This window comes from Erinaceus europaeus, chromosome 23 (assembly GCF_950295315.1).
Source record: "Erinaceus europaeus chromosome 23, mEriEur2.1, whole genome shotgun sequence".
Lineage (NCBI taxonomy): Eukaryota > Metazoa > Chordata > Mammalia > Eulipotyphla > Erinaceidae > Erinaceus > Erinaceus europaeus.
The window spans coordinates 13,910,188-13,924,597 of record NC_080184.1 but is presented as its reverse complement, the minus strand read 5'-3'; the positions used below and the strand labels follow the sequence as shown (position 1 = coordinate 13,924,597).

Sequence of the window (14,410 nt, the reverse complement as noted above, 5' to 3'; positions counted from 1 at the left end):
GGGGGCACCAGGAAGGATCCCCCCCTGTGGGGCGGCCCCTGGTCTGCTGGACTCCACCCGCACTCACCAGTGTTCTCTGTGTCCACTTTCAGGCTGCTGCGGCCGCTGAGGCTCCCACTCCGGCTGTAGAGGCCGCGGGCCGGGCGGCCCAGGAATGGGGTGCGGCTGTCGGGGGTCCCCGGTCCCCCCGCAGAGGGAGAGGGGTTCCAGGGGATGTTCTCTGGAAGGTCCTTGCAGCCCAGCACGCGGACTTCCAGGGTCCCTGTGGGGGGAGTCGGGAAGGCATTTCCAGAAGTGGGGGGACAGGGGCATGGGGGGGCCGCTGCGTGGGGGAGGCATAGCCTAATGTCTGGACGTGAGAAGGGGGGTGACAAGGCAGAGGGGCTCTGGGACCTGGGGTTCAGAAGCAGCTGAGTGGTTCTGCAAAGAGACTCTCCTGCCTGGGGCTCCAAAGTCCCAGGTTCAATCCCCCGCACCACCATTAGCCAGAGGTGTACAAGGCTCTGGGAAAAATAATAATAACAACAACAATAATGATGATGATGATGATGATGTTGGAGAGACAGCACAGTGATTTTGCAAAAGATTCTCCCGCCTGAGGCTCTGAGGTCCCAAGTTCAATCCCCAGCACCACCAGCAGCCAGAGCTCAGCAGGGCTCTGGTAATAAAAATAAAGTAAAATAAAAAAAACTTAAAAAGAAAAAAAAACAATCGGGGCCAGGTGATGGCGCACCTGGTTGAGCGCATATATTACAGGGCACAAGGGCTTGGGTTTGATCCCCTGGTCCCCACCTGCAGGGGGAAGGCTGTACGAGTGGTGAAGCAGGTTTGCAGGTGTCTCTCTGTCTCTCTCCTCTCTATCTCCCCATCTCCTCTCAATTTCTGGCTGTCTCTATCCAATCAATAAATAAAGATTAAAAAAAAAACAATTTAGGGGCCAGGTGGCAGTGCACCTGCTTAAGCGCACACACACTACAGTGCGCAAGGACCCGGGTTCAAGCCCCACCCGTCCCCACCTGCAGGGGGGAAAGCTTTGCAAGTGGTGAAGCAGGGGCTGCGGGTGTCTGTCCCTCTGTCTCACCTCCCCTCAATTCCTCTCCGTCTCTATCCAATAGTAAATAAATAAACGGGTTTTAAAAAATTTAAAGAATCAGAGGCCAAAGCGGAGAAGGTTAAGACGCTGGGGGCTGACTCGCCCGGGAAATCTGGGGAGCAAAGCTTGAGAGTCGGGGTGCGTGCAGCAGACAGTGCCAGCTGCGGCGGGGGCTCGGGGAGCCCACCTGTGAGCGGGGCGGGCTTCCACAGGGTGCTGTACTGGGTGGCGGGGAAGGGCCCGGCCAGGCGGGCACTGAAGGCCGGGGACGAGGCTGCGGCCAGCTCCTCCCGCAGCAGCTGTCCCTTGGGGTGCTCGGCCGGCAGCTCCCCCAGTCTTCGCTCCAGCGCCTCCCGCAGGAGCCCCAGCTTCTGATTGGATTCGCTCAGTTTCTCCTGGGCCTGCGGGGTGGAGGGGCGGGGTCAGGCCGAGGGGCGGGGCCACAACAGGGGCGGGGCCTGTCAAGCAGGACACGCCCCCCGCTGCCCAAAGTGACCGGTCCACCTTGGTCCTGCCCTCTGGAGGGCAAAATGCCCTGAAACCCCAAGCCCACTCAAGACTCCTGATCTTTGCTGAGACCCCCCTCTCCCCTCCATAGATGGTCTCGAGGTCCAGTCCCTTTATGAAACCCCTCTCTCCCAATGAAGGCTACTGACCAGGGACTCGGCCTATGCCAAAGCCGCACCCCTTAAAAGGACTGAGCTACGCCCCTGGGATGGCCCCGCCCTCCGCAGAAGCCCCGCCCACTCGAGGCCCCGCCCCTGCCAAAGTCCCACCATCCAGCAGACTGTCTTTGCCCAGGCCCCGCCCCTCATCATAAGCCCGCCCACTCAAGGCCCCGCCCCTGCCAAGGTCCCACCATCCAGCAGACTCTTTGCACAGGCCCCGCCCCTCACCATAAGCCCCGCCCATTAGAGGCCCCACCCCTGCCAAAGTCCCACCAGTCAGCACTGTTTTCGCCCAGGCCCCGCCCACTCCAGGCCCCTCCCCTCCCAGCAGGCTCTTTGCCCAGGCCCCACCCCTCTGTCGAAGTCCCGCCCACTCACGCCCCCTCCCCTTCCAAAGCCGCACCAGTCAGCAGACCCTCCTCGCTCAGGCCCCGTCCCTCTGTTGAAGCCCAGCCAACCAGCAGGCTCCGCCCCTCCACTGAAAAACTGCCTGTAACAGGCCCCGCCCTTCTGTGGCTCCACCCCATCCATCAAGGCCGCGACTCTGCTAAATCCCTACCTTTTAAAACTGACAAGCGGGAGTTAGGGTTAAGCGCAGGTGGCGCAAAGCACAAGGACCGGCATAAGGATCCCGGTTTGAACCCCGGCTCCCCACCTGCAGGGGAGTCGCTTCCCAGGCGGTGAAGCAAGTCTGCAGGTGTCTATCTTTCTCTCCTCCTCTCTGTCTTCCCCTCCTCTCTCTCTCCATTTCTCTCTGTCCTATCCAACAACGACAACAACAATAATAACTACAACAATAAAACAACAAGGGCAACAAAAGGGAATAAATAAATAAAATAAATATTTAAAAAAAAACTGACAAGCAGGGTTATTATTTTCTCCTATCTTATGAATAGGACAGAAATGTTGAGAGAGGAGGAGAGAAAAGAAAGATAAATTCCTGCAGACCTGCATTATGACTTTTGAAGCATCCATTATGCAGAATGGGACTGGGACCTGCAGACCTGCATCATGGCGTTTGAAGCATCCATTATGCAGAATGGGACTGGGGATTGAGCCCTGGTCCTAGTGCACTGAATATGTGCATTTAACTGAGTGTCCTACTGCTTGGCCCTTCAAAGCACTACCACTAAGCAGACCCTCCCGGACACCCATCCACCAAGGCCAGGCCCCGCCCACCCAGTGAACCCCGCCCCATCAGAGCTCCGATTGGTGCTATGACAAAGTCCCAGCCAGAGCCCCACCAACACTCAGCACAGCCCTCCTCTCCCAGGCCCCGTCCCCAAAGCACAGCCCTTTGCCAGGCCCCACCCCTGCCAAAGCCCCACCAATCAGCCCAGCACTTAGCCCAGGCCCCGCCCACAACCCATATGGCTCCGCCCACAAAAAGCACAACCTCCTCTCCCGGGCCCAGGCCCCGCCCCCTAGTGCCCATCCCAACCCAAGGCCCTACCAATCAGCACAGCCTTCCTCTCCCAGTCCTCACCCCTACCAAAACTCCGCCATTCAGTATAGACCTCTTAGCCCAGGCCCTGCCCCTAATACCACGTCTCTTTATATGCCCCACCCCTGCAGCACTCCACCAATCAGCACCTTTTCCACCCAGGCCACGCCCCCCACACGTCCCACCTCTGCCAAAACCTCGCCAGTCAGCACAGCCCTCCTCACCCAGGCCCCGCCCCACCTATCAGCACAGCCCTCCTCACCCAGGCCACACCCCTGCCTAAGAACCCACCAATCAGCACAGCCCTCCTCAACCAGGCCACGCCCCTGCCTAAGCCCCACCAATCAGCAAAGCCCTCCTCACCCAGGCCACACCCCTGCCTAAGCCCCACCAATCAGCACAGCCCTCCTCACCCAGGCCCCGCCCCTTCCGAAGCCCCCACCAATCAGCACAGGCCTCCTCACCCGGGCCCCACCCCTGTCTAAGCCCCCACCAATCAGCACAGGCCTCCTCACCCAGGCCCCGCCTACCTCACCGACCGCCTTGCGGTCCGGGGTCTTGGCAGCACTGAGCAGGCGCAGAACATTCTTGGCGCCCTCGGCCACCGCGTGCTCCACGCGGAAGTGATGGCGCAGCTCCTCGATGCGCAGCTCCATGGCGCCCAGGTCCGGGCTCCCTGCGGGGACAGGCCCCGTCACTCCGCCGCCCACAGGGCCACCACAGGCGGCCAGGGGAGCGCAGGGACAGCAAGGGGGGCAGTGGCTGGAGCTCCCGACTTGCAAGCACGAGGTCGTGGGTTTGAGGTCGTGGGTTTGAGCCCTCGCAGGGCTGCACGTGAAGCTCGGCATGTCTGCGACTAATGAGGTGCACAGAGATGCCCCTGCCAACACTCTTGAGGTCCTGGGTTCAAGGCCCAGCACCACCAGCAGCCAGAGCTCAGCAGGACTTTCTTTAGGGAAAACAATAATAGTAATAATAATAATGGGGCTGGAGAGAGAGCACAGTGGTTCTGCAAAAGACTCTCCTGCCTGACGCTCTGAGGTCCTGGGTTCAATCACCGTCAGACTAGAGCACAGCAGGGCTCTGGGGGAAATTAATAATAGTAATAATAATAATAATAGGGCTGGGGAGACAGCATCGTGGTTCTACAGACGACTCTCCTGCCTGAGGCTCTGAGGGCCCGATTTCTATCCCCAGCACCCTCAGATCAGAGCTCAGCAAGGTTCTGGAGAAAACAATAATAGTGATAATAATAATAATAGTAATAATAATAACGGGGCTGGGGAGAAACAGCATCGTGGTTCTGCAAAAGACTCTCCTGCCTGAGGCTCTGAGGGCCCAAGTTCAATCCCCAGCACCACCAGCAGCCAGAGCTCAGCAGGGCTTTAGAGAAAACAATAACAACAATAGTAATAATAATAATGGTGCTGGAGAGAGAGCACAGTGGTTGTTCTGCAAAAGACTCTCCTGCCTGAGGCTCTGAGGGCCCGAGTTCAATCCCCAGCACCGCCATCAGCCAGAGCTGATGATGCAATACACAAATACACACGCACATGGTGGTGCACCTGGGTGAGCACACATCACCATGGAAAGGCCATAAGTTCAAGCCCCCGGCCCCCACCAGCAGGGAGGGAAGTTTCATGAGTGGTGGAGCAGGGCTGCAGGGTGTCTCTCTCTCTCTCTCTCTCCCCTCTCCACTCTCAGTTTCTCTCTGTCTGTATCCAATAAATAATCGACATGATTTATGGGTTGCGGAGACAATTCACCCCAAATGCATCGAGTGTCCTGCCAAGGAGGGGCACAGGTTGGAGCCCCAGCCACAGGGGGAAGCTTCGCTCACTCTCTCTCTCTCTTTGAATGAACGCGTGAATGAATGAGTGGAGAAAGCTGGCCGGGGAGCGACAGAATCACAACACAAGAGGCCCAGGCTCGGGAAAATGAAGTGAAATGGAAGAGAAGTGAGTCTCATTCAAGACGGAGGGGAATGCAAGTGGTTCCCCCAGGAGGCGTCTGGCCAGAGCTGGGGAAATTGCAAATGTGATTTACAGCCAGGGAATTCACACCCCGCCCAGCGCTTCATCAGATACATTTAATTTGCTTGAGAGAGAGAGAGAGAGAGAGAGAGAGAGGGAGATGGAGATTCACACAAGAGACGGTGCCAGGGAGAGCGAGGTCCGGGCACCACGCCGGGACATGCAGAGCTGGCAACCAACTGGTAGTGCAGGGCCTCTGAGTCCTGCGCTCACCACTGAGCTACCTCACGGAACACAGGCTGGACAGCGCCACAGTAGGACAAGCTAGGAGACCGCTGCAAACACGCCGTCCTGAGTTTGATTCCCTGGCGTTGCAGGTGCCACAGGCTCTGCTTCTCGCTCTCTGTGTGTGTGTCTCTCTCTCTCACTCTTTCTTGTTAATGAATACATCTTCATCATTATTTATTTTGTTTTCCCTTTCGTTGCCCTTACTGCTTTATGGTCGTAGTTATTACTGTTGTTGTTATTGCTGTCGTTGTTTTTGTTGTCATTGTTGGCTAGGACAGAGAGAAATGGAGAGAGGAGGGGAAGACAGAGAGGGGGAGAGAAAGACAGACACCTGCAGACCTGCTTCACCGCCTGGGAAGCGACTCCCCTGCAGGTGGGGAGCCGGGGGCTCGAACCGGGATCCTTCTGCCGGTCCTTGCGCTTTGTACCACGTGCTAAGGCTTAACCTGCTGCGCCACCGCCCAACCCCCCCCCCCCGATTTCTATCTGTTTTATCTAATAAAATAGAGAGAGAGAGAAAAAAAGGGAAAAGCAGTCGCTGGGAGCGGTGGATTTGTAGTCCTGGCACTGAGCCCCAGTGTTGTCCCTGGAGGCAATAAAAAGATAAAAGAAATCAAATAAAAATAGCAAAAGAATAACACACAAGTGGTTGCAACGAGCAGTCTCAGAAGAACGAGATGGCGACTTGGAAACGGGGGGAGGGGGGGGGCCTGGAGCCATGGCAGAAGCTGGGTCTCCTGTCACCTTGACCTTGGAGTCCTGGAAGCCTCCAGATGGCAGCAAAGGGACATCTGTCACATCAACTGCCCCCCCCCAGTCCCCTGAGCACTGAGGCTCTGTGACCTTGGCCAGAGGGCTGGAACTGCCACCACCAGCTGCCATAGTGCCCAGGGCATCCTGAAGTCCCCGAGGGCAAGTCACGCTACCACTGGCAGCAACGATGGTTCTGCAAACAAACTCTCCCGCCTGAGGTTCTGAGGCCCCAGGTTCAATCCGCGGCACCACCATCAGCCAGAGCTTGGAAGGGCTCTGGTCTTCCTGTGTTTTTCTCTCTCTCTCAACTAACATATATGTGGGGAAAAAAACAAAAACAAGGGGGAGTAGGGTGGTAGCGCAGTGGGTTAAGTGCAGGTGGTGCAAAGCGCAAGGATCCCGGTTAGAGCCCCCGGCTCCCCACCTGCAGGGGAGTCGCTTCCCAGGCAGTGAAGCAGGTCTGCAGGTGTCTGTCTTTCTCTCCCCCTCTCTGTCTTCCCCATCTCTCTCCATTTCTCTCTGTCCTATCCAACAACAACAACATCAATAACAACAACAATAACCACAACAATAAAACAAGGGCAACAAAAGGGGATAAATAACTAAGTAATTATTAAAAGAAAAGTGATAACCCCAGTGGCCAATTAAAGTAAGGTATCCAGCAGCGGGTGGAGCGCAGTGGAGCTGGGTCCGGGCGCGGGGCTCACCGTGGGCCTCATCCGCGGCGGCCTGGCTCTCCAGCTGCCCAGCCTGCAGGGCCCGGCGGAGCTGCATGCGGATGATGTCGATCTTGGTCTTGCTGTCTTGTAGCATCTGCTGGGCTGTGAGCAGCAGTTTCCGGTCCTAGACGGGGGTGCGGGGGGAAAGCGGGGGACAGTTGGGAGCCCCCACCCCCCCCCCGAGAGGCCCGGATCGCCATCGGGCTGCTGTGTGAGCTCAGGCCAGTGGCTCGACCTCTCTGAGCTGTTTTCTCTCCCTCCATGGGCGGCAGCCGCATGTAATGCTCGTGGTGAAAAGCGGCCAGGAAGGGGGCCAGGCGGCGGCACCCCGGGGTAAGCACACACGTTACAGTGCGCAAGGACCCAGGTTCGAGCCACCAGGTCCCCACCTGCAGGGGGTAAGCTTCACGAGCAGTGAAGCAGGGCTGCGAGTATCTCTCTCTCTCCCCTTTCCCTCTCCATTTCTCTCTGTCCTATTTAAAGACAATATGGGAAGGAAACATTTTTTAGCGGTAGTGCAGTGGGTTAAGCGCAGGTGGCGCCAAGTTCAAGGACCGGCATAAGGATCCCGGTTCGAACCCCCGGCTCCCCACCTGCAGGGGAGTCGCTTCCCAGGTGGTGAAGCAGGTCTGCGGGTGTCTGTCTTTCTCTCCCCCTCTCTGTCTTCCCCTCATCTCTCCATTTCTCTCTGTCCTGTCCAACAACAATGTCAATAACAATAATAACTACAACAGTAAAACAACAAGGGCAGCAAAAGGGAATAAATAAATATTTTTTAAAAAAAGGGGGGAGGAAGAGAAAGCCAAAAAGAGAAAAGGAGAGAAAGAAAGAGAAAGGGAGAGAGAGAGGACGGAGTGCAGGTCTCTGGCCTCTGCGACTCGGTCCCCAGGCCGGGCCACTCACCTTGCCGCCGCCGTTGCTGTAGGTGTGAAGCATGTTCTCGGCGCCCTGCTTCACCTTCAGCTCGATGGCCAGCTGCTTCTCCAGCCCCGCCACCAGGCTCACGGTGGCCGACGAGGCCGGGGCACCCGCGCCGGGGGACTGGGGGGCATCTGGGGAAAGGGGGGCAGGGTCGGCACTGCAGGGAGCCTCCGGACTCATGGTTATTCTCATTTTTTTGAGATTTTTTTTTTTTAATATTTATTTCCTTATGTTGCCCTTGTTTTATTGTCGTAGTTCTTATTGTTGTTGATGTCACTGTCGTTGGACAGGACAGAGAGAAATGGAGAGAGGAGGGGAAGACAGAGAGGAGGAGAGAAAGACAGACACCTGCAGACCTGCTTCACCGCCTGGGAAGAGACCCTCCCTGCAGGTGGGGAGCCGGGGGCTCCAACCGAGATCCTTCATCAGTCCTTGCGATCACACACAGTGGACGAGCCCTCAGCCATGAGCTCCCTGCAGTGTGGTGGGGGGGAGGATGCCCCCTTCTGCAGCCCCACACACCCTCTCTCTGGAGGACACCCCCAACCCACAGCCCCAGGATACGCCCAGCCCACACAGCCCAGGGGTGCCCCCTCACAGTACTGGGGTCCCTGACACGGCCATGAGGCCTTCTCCCCCGCTGTAGGGCCCCCAACCCGTCCCCCAGCCCCAGCACCCCATCCTCAAGGTCCCCTGATTCCAGGGGTCATCCCACATCCTAGACCCTCCCCTCTGAGCTCCTCCATCCCCAGGGTCACCCCTCAGAGGCCCCCAACCCGGAGTCCTCCACATCCCCAATCCCTATGCCGGGATCCCACCCCCGGGTCCCCCCACCCTCAGGATCCCACCCATCCCTGGTCCCCCCACCCCAGGGGGAACCGTCCCCCATCTCCAGATCTTCCCAACCTCCAGGTCCCCTCTATACCAGGTCCCCCAACCCCTAGTGGGAACCCTAACCCCTGAGCCCCCCCCACCCCAGGCGCCCCAACCTCTGAATCCCCGACCCCCCCAGCAGGGGGTTCACCTCCGTCCCTGGGACCCAACCCCGGGCCCTCTCCCCCGCCCCGGGTGCCCCTCCATCTCCGGCTCCCCCACCCACTCGGGGTGCAGGGATTCCCTCCACCCTGGGGCCCTGGCCACGCCCCATCATGCCCGCGCAAGCCCCGCCCCCGCCCCCAGGCCCCACCCGACACGCCCCATCATGCCCGCGTAGGCCCCGCCCCCATCCCTGGCCCCGCCCCCGGCCCCGCCCCCGCCGCACCTGTGCGCGCGGGCTCGGGCAGCACCACGTGCGCGTGCAGCTCCTGCAGCTGCTGGTGCAGCAGGTCGAGGCGGCGCGCGGAGCCGCGGAGCAGCCCGTCCACGGGCGCCAGGCTGCGGCCCAGGTCGGTGGCGGCCCGCCGCAGGTTCTCGGCGCCCTCCTTGAGCTTCAGCTCCCGCCGGATCTCGCGCCGCAGCCGCTCCCGCTCCCGCTCCAGCTGCTGCTGCACCCCCGGCGCCGCCAGGTCCGCGCCCGCCAGCCCCAGCTGCTCCAGCAGGGACCGGCCGCGGGGCTCGCTCTGGGGGGTCAGGGGGTCAGCGGGCAGCCCGGCGGGGACCCCCAGACCAGGGAACCCAGGACCAGGGAAGACCAGCGGACCCCCGGACCAGGGAAACCAGGGGACCCCCGGACCAGCGAACCCCAGACCAGGAAACCCAGGACCAGGGGACCCCACCAGACCAGGGGACCTGCGGACCAGGGGACTCCACCAGACCAGGGAACCCCGGACCAGGGGACCCCAGACCAGGGAAACCAGGGGACCCCCGGACCAGCGGACCCCAGACCAGGAAACCCAGGACCAGGGGACCCCACCAGACCAGGGGACCTGCGGACCAGGGGACTCCACCAGACCAGGGAACCCCGGACCAGGGGACCCCAGACCAGGGAAACCAGGGGACCCCCGGACCAGCGGACCCCAGACCAGGAAACCCAGGACCAGGGGACCCCACCAGACCAGGGGACCTGCGGAACAAGGGACTCCACCAGACCAGGGGACCCCCGGACCAGGGGACCAGAGACCAGGGAACCCCACACTAGGGAAGACCAAGGGACCCCCCAGACCAGGGGAACCCTAGACCAAGAACCCCCAGACCAGGAATCCCTCAGACCAGGGGACCCACCAAACCAGAGACCCCCGACCAGGAGACCACCCTAGGCCAGGGGACCCCTGAACCAGGGAACCACCCCCAAACTAGGGAACCCCACCCCCAACGGCATAGAGTGGGCGCAGGGCTCACCTTGGGACGGCAGGGAGTCAGCATGGCACCCCAGGCCACCTCCAAAGCAGGGGACCCCACCCACAAATCAGGGGACCCCACCCCAGCTGCTCCAGCAGGGACCGGTCACAGGGCTCGCTCTGGGGGGGACAGCAAGGTCACCCCAGATTTAGTCCCTGGGAGCCCTGATTCAGGGAGCTGAATCCCCAAACCAGGGGACCCCAGCCCCTGCCCCAGCCAGGGGGTTCACTCTGTGGGGGTCAGGGCAGCTCCCCAAGGTCCAATGCCTGCCAGTCTCAGCTTCTTGGGCCACAGTTGAGGGGTATCCCCAAATCCAGGGACCTCCCCAGTCCCCTATGTCCCTCCTCCTGCCCCCACAAACTTGGGGGTCCCCAACACAAGCCCTGTCTCCCTCCTCCTGCCCCTCCAAAGTCTTAAGCACAGACCCTTTTTTTTTCCCCTTCTGTCTTTCCAAACATACAGAAGCCCCTAAGGTGGCCCCCCTGCCCCACCCCACCCCATCTCCCGACCACTGTCCCCCAAACTTAGGGGGTGCGGGGGTCATGCAAACAAGGAAATATCAAAGGCAAGGCCCCCCTTCTCCCCACAGTAGCGCCCCAAACCCTAGGCCTGCCCCCCTCCCCGAACAGGACTCCTGTTCCTTTTGCTGCACCCCAACATGGGAGCTCTCGAAGGCAGGCCCCATTTTTTCCCCATGTGACCCCCATACTAGGAACTCCCAAAGGACACTTTCAATCCAGAAACCAGGAGGTCCCCCGGACAGGTGTCACCTCCCGGCCCGCCAGCTTCTAAGAGCTCTCCACTGCATCACGCCAAAAATGAGGACTCCACAAGCCCCCCCCCCCCAGCCCAAGCCTTTTGAACAGAAAATGCTGAGCCCTGGGCCCCCACCTCCTCTTCCGAAGCCCAGAAGTCCAGGGGCTCGGGTCTGGGCCACCTGGGTTCCTCCCACCTCATCCCAATGTCCTGGCGTAGGGACCCCCACACCCTGAGTCCCCACCTCTAGCCTGGAGTCTACGGGGGGCTCGGCGGCGTCTGCCATCCTGGGTCCCCGGGGTCCCGGCTGAGGACCCCGCCCTCTTCCTGAACCCGGCCCAGGGCCTCTCCCCACCACTTCCTCTTCTGCAGCTCCCGGCACCCCCTGCGGCTCAGGCCAGCTTGGGGACAAGTGGGGGGGACCCAGGCAGCCCTGGGTGGGGTTAGGGGCAGGGGGCTCCACAGCTGGGCCAGAAAAGAGAGTGCTTCAGGGGCACAGGTGTGGAAGTCAGTCGGGGAGGGGCTGGCACCCCCAGTGTGCACAGCTCGGACCCCCCAGCCCCCACTCCTGAGAATCCACAGCCCAGGCGCACCTGCCCCCCATCTCCGGAGTACTCAGCCTTCCAGCATCCTCCTCCCCTGGGCCAGGGCACAAGCTGGGGTGAGGGCACCCCAACTCCCCCCACCCCAAACAATGCCACCCCCCTCAACCTCCAACTTCTGGCTACAGCTCCTTCAGCTGGAGCGGTGGAGCTGGGCTGCAGGGGTCTCTCTCTATCTCCCCCTCCCTTTCTCCATTTCTCGCAGTCTCTATCCAATAATAATAAACAAAATAATAGAGGCAGAGAGAGACACCACAGTCCCCCATGTGACGTCTGGGCTCCAACCCAGGGCCTCACTCACAGCAAGATATGTGCTCCAAACACGAAGCCTGGACTATCATTATTGTTGTTGTTGTTAGTCATTATTATTATATTTTGGAGAGAGACCAGAGCCCTGCTCAGCTCTGGCTGATGATGGTGCCAGGGATTGAACCTGTGGCCTCAGAGCCTCAGGCAGGAGAGTCTGCCCCCACCCTGAACTCTGAAGCCTACTCCATGCAGCCCCACAAAGATATCTGCCCTGAAGAAGCTGGTCCCTTCTCTCTCTGTCCTTTGAACCCCACTTTTTTCCCGTGACAAAACAAGAGCCCCAAACTCCGGGCTCCCCACAGAGGGCCCAACACCTTCCCCCCAAACCCACACCCCAGCCAGGCCCACCCGGGCCCCAGCAGGCAAACCAAGGAGGACAGCCTGGAGGGGGCAGGCCAGCTTGCACAGGAAAAAGGGAGGGGGAGGGAGAAAGGCAAGGAGTCCAGGCTCTAGGGGTCCCACCTCCTAACCCCAGGGTCACCCCAAGGCCAGCTGGGGTCACCCCTGGAGGCCGACTGGTCCCATCCCCTTTCCCCAGGCTGAGATTTCAATGCCGGGGCGTTCCCGGAATCTGGACAGGACATCCTCCGGACGGACACGGGACAGACGGACGGGAACAGACAGAGGGACAGGGCCCCCCCGGCAGGCAGGCAGGACAAACAGGCACGGGGAGCGGAGCGGAGGAGCGAGGACTGGAAATGGGGCGGGGGGCTTGAAGAGGCTCGAAGCCGGGGTTTGGGGACCCCCAAAATCTGACCTTGTGCGACCGACAGCACCAGATACGCCCAGCTCCACGGCAAGGCCTACAGGCCATCAGCAAGACTGGGGCGGGGGACGCGGGCCACAGGGGGACAGAGGAGGGACGTGGGGGACACAGAAGGCACAGAGGGGTCAGAGGTGACACAGGGGCCAGAGGTGACATGACACAGAGAGGTCACGGGCGAGAGGGAACAGAGGTGGCACAAAGGGGTCAGAGGTGACATGTGACACAGAGGTCACGGGGGACAGGTCAGAGGTGACACAGAGGGGTCAGAGGTGACACAGAAGGGTCAGAGGTGACACAGGGGACAGGTGTAGAACAAGAAGCCGGTCACACAGAGACAACATGGCGAAGCAATGGAGGATTCCACAGACGGTTCAGGGCCCCCCACACCCCCTCCCCGGCCTGAGCTGCCCCCTTGACCCCGCCTGGCGGCCCCAACGCTGCCAGGTCCCCAAGGCGCCACTCGCGGGTGCCCGCTGGGTGCCCCGGCTCTGGGGCTGGGGGGGTGAGGACAGACGGGTGCCGAGCAGGGCGGCCCCTGTTTGCGAGTCACCCCAAGCCCAGGTGGCCTTGTCCGGGGCGGCTTCCTGTCGCCCCAGGTTAACGAGGGGACTCGAGGCCACTTGCGCCAACAGGTGCCAATCAGAGCCTCGTAAACCCGCTTGCTGGGGTGGGGGTGTTTTCCCGGGAGCCCCCTCCCCGCTGGAGCTCAGCACCCCGGGGTGCCAGGCACCAGCCCGCACAGGTGGGGTGCACCTGAGGGGGGAGGGCAACCCCCGGGCACCCCAAGGCAAGCGTTCCTGGGGTGCAGGGGGAGCCCCCCAATGACTCCCAGAAAGGGAGCGAATCTGGGGGAGCAGCAGACGGTGGGGGGCCGCTAATCCGCCAGCTGGGACCCCCCCACCGCTCCCAGCACCCCCCAACCCCAGGGCGAGTCTGGGAAACGGGGCGCCGGGGAAGTAGGGCGCGGGGGGGGGGTACCCCCAATGATTCCCCAAGAAAGGAGGCCATTTGGGGGTGCGGCGGGGGTGGGGGGTGCAGCTCCTCCACCAGCTGGGGTGCCCGCTCCCGGCACCCATGGGTGGGACTAGCAAACGGGGCGCCCATGAAGCGGGGTGCCCCCGGGGGGGGGGTGCCGCTCATCCGCCAGTCGCGGTGCTCGCCTCCCGCAGCCCCGGGGCGGGCCTCGGAAACGGGGGCGGGGGGAATCCCCCCCCATTCATGGAGAACGGGGTGGGGGGTGCAGGCGGGGCGCCCCCACATGATCCCCAAAGTGGGTGCACGGCGGAGAGTGTGGGGGGGCTGCCAAAGCCCGCCCCCTCCCCAGACCCCGGGCGGGTGTAGGAATGGGGAGTCGGGGAGCCCCCTCCCGCCCAGGGGGGGTGCAGGAGGGTGCGGGCTGCCGCAGGTGCGCTTACCTGCACGGCGTCTCCCGCCATGTCCGCCGGGGGAGGGGTCTCCGCGCCGATGGGGGCGGGGCGGGGGCGGCCCGGTGGCCTGTGCGTGGGGCCCCGCCGGCCAGGCCGCGGCTCAGCGCCGTCACGTGACGCCGAGGTCGCCCGCGAGGGGGGGCGGGGCGCAGGGGGCGCGGCTCCCGGCGGCCCCCGGGGCTGCGGGGGGGGTGGGATGGGGGGGGGACCCCGACCGCCAGCCAGCCAGCCGGCCGGACAGACGGCCGCACCCCTCCCTCCTCTTTCCTCCTCCCTCCATCGCTGACTTCCTGCAAGCCCCTGGATCCCCCCCTATCCCTCCCCCAAGAAGAAAAAAAAGGGCGACCCCCTTTCAGCTGCACACAGCCCCCCACCACCAAAACCACAAGGCGGAAGCTGGGGGACCCGCAGCCA

The 14,410-nt window shown here is 61.7% G+C and overlaps 1 protein-coding gene across 3 annotated transcripts in view; it reads right to left on the bottom strand.

The window, feature by feature from the left end:
• The window catches only part of PKN1 (protein kinase N1), a 31,554-nt gene extending 17,424 nt beyond the window's left edge, over positions 1-14,130 (bottom strand). The window contains exons 1-7 of one of the 3 annotated variants that reach the window (XM_060182298.1): positions 13,985-14,130; positions 9,121-9,418; positions 7,842-7,990; positions 6,927-7,062; positions 3,736-3,881; positions 1,281-1,494; positions 68-262 (exon numbers count right to left, since the gene is read on the bottom strand). In XM_060182298.1, the coding sequence (XP_060038281.1) occupies positions 68-262; positions 1,281-1,494; positions 3,736-3,881; positions 6,927-7,062; positions 7,842-7,990; positions 9,121-9,418; positions 13,985-14,005 (1,159 nt within the window). In that variant the 5' untranslated portion in view covers positions 14,006-14,130. Of the gene's footprint in view, positions 1-67; positions 263-1,280; positions 1,495-3,735; positions 3,882-6,926; positions 7,063-7,841; positions 7,991-9,120; positions 9,419-11,136; positions 11,226-12,560; positions 12,649-13,984 lie in introns of those variants that run through there. The other 2 variants (XM_060182295.1, XM_060182296.1) reach the window with 2 other exon arrangements.
• Between the last annotated feature and the right edge of the window lie 280 nt (positions 14,131-14,410).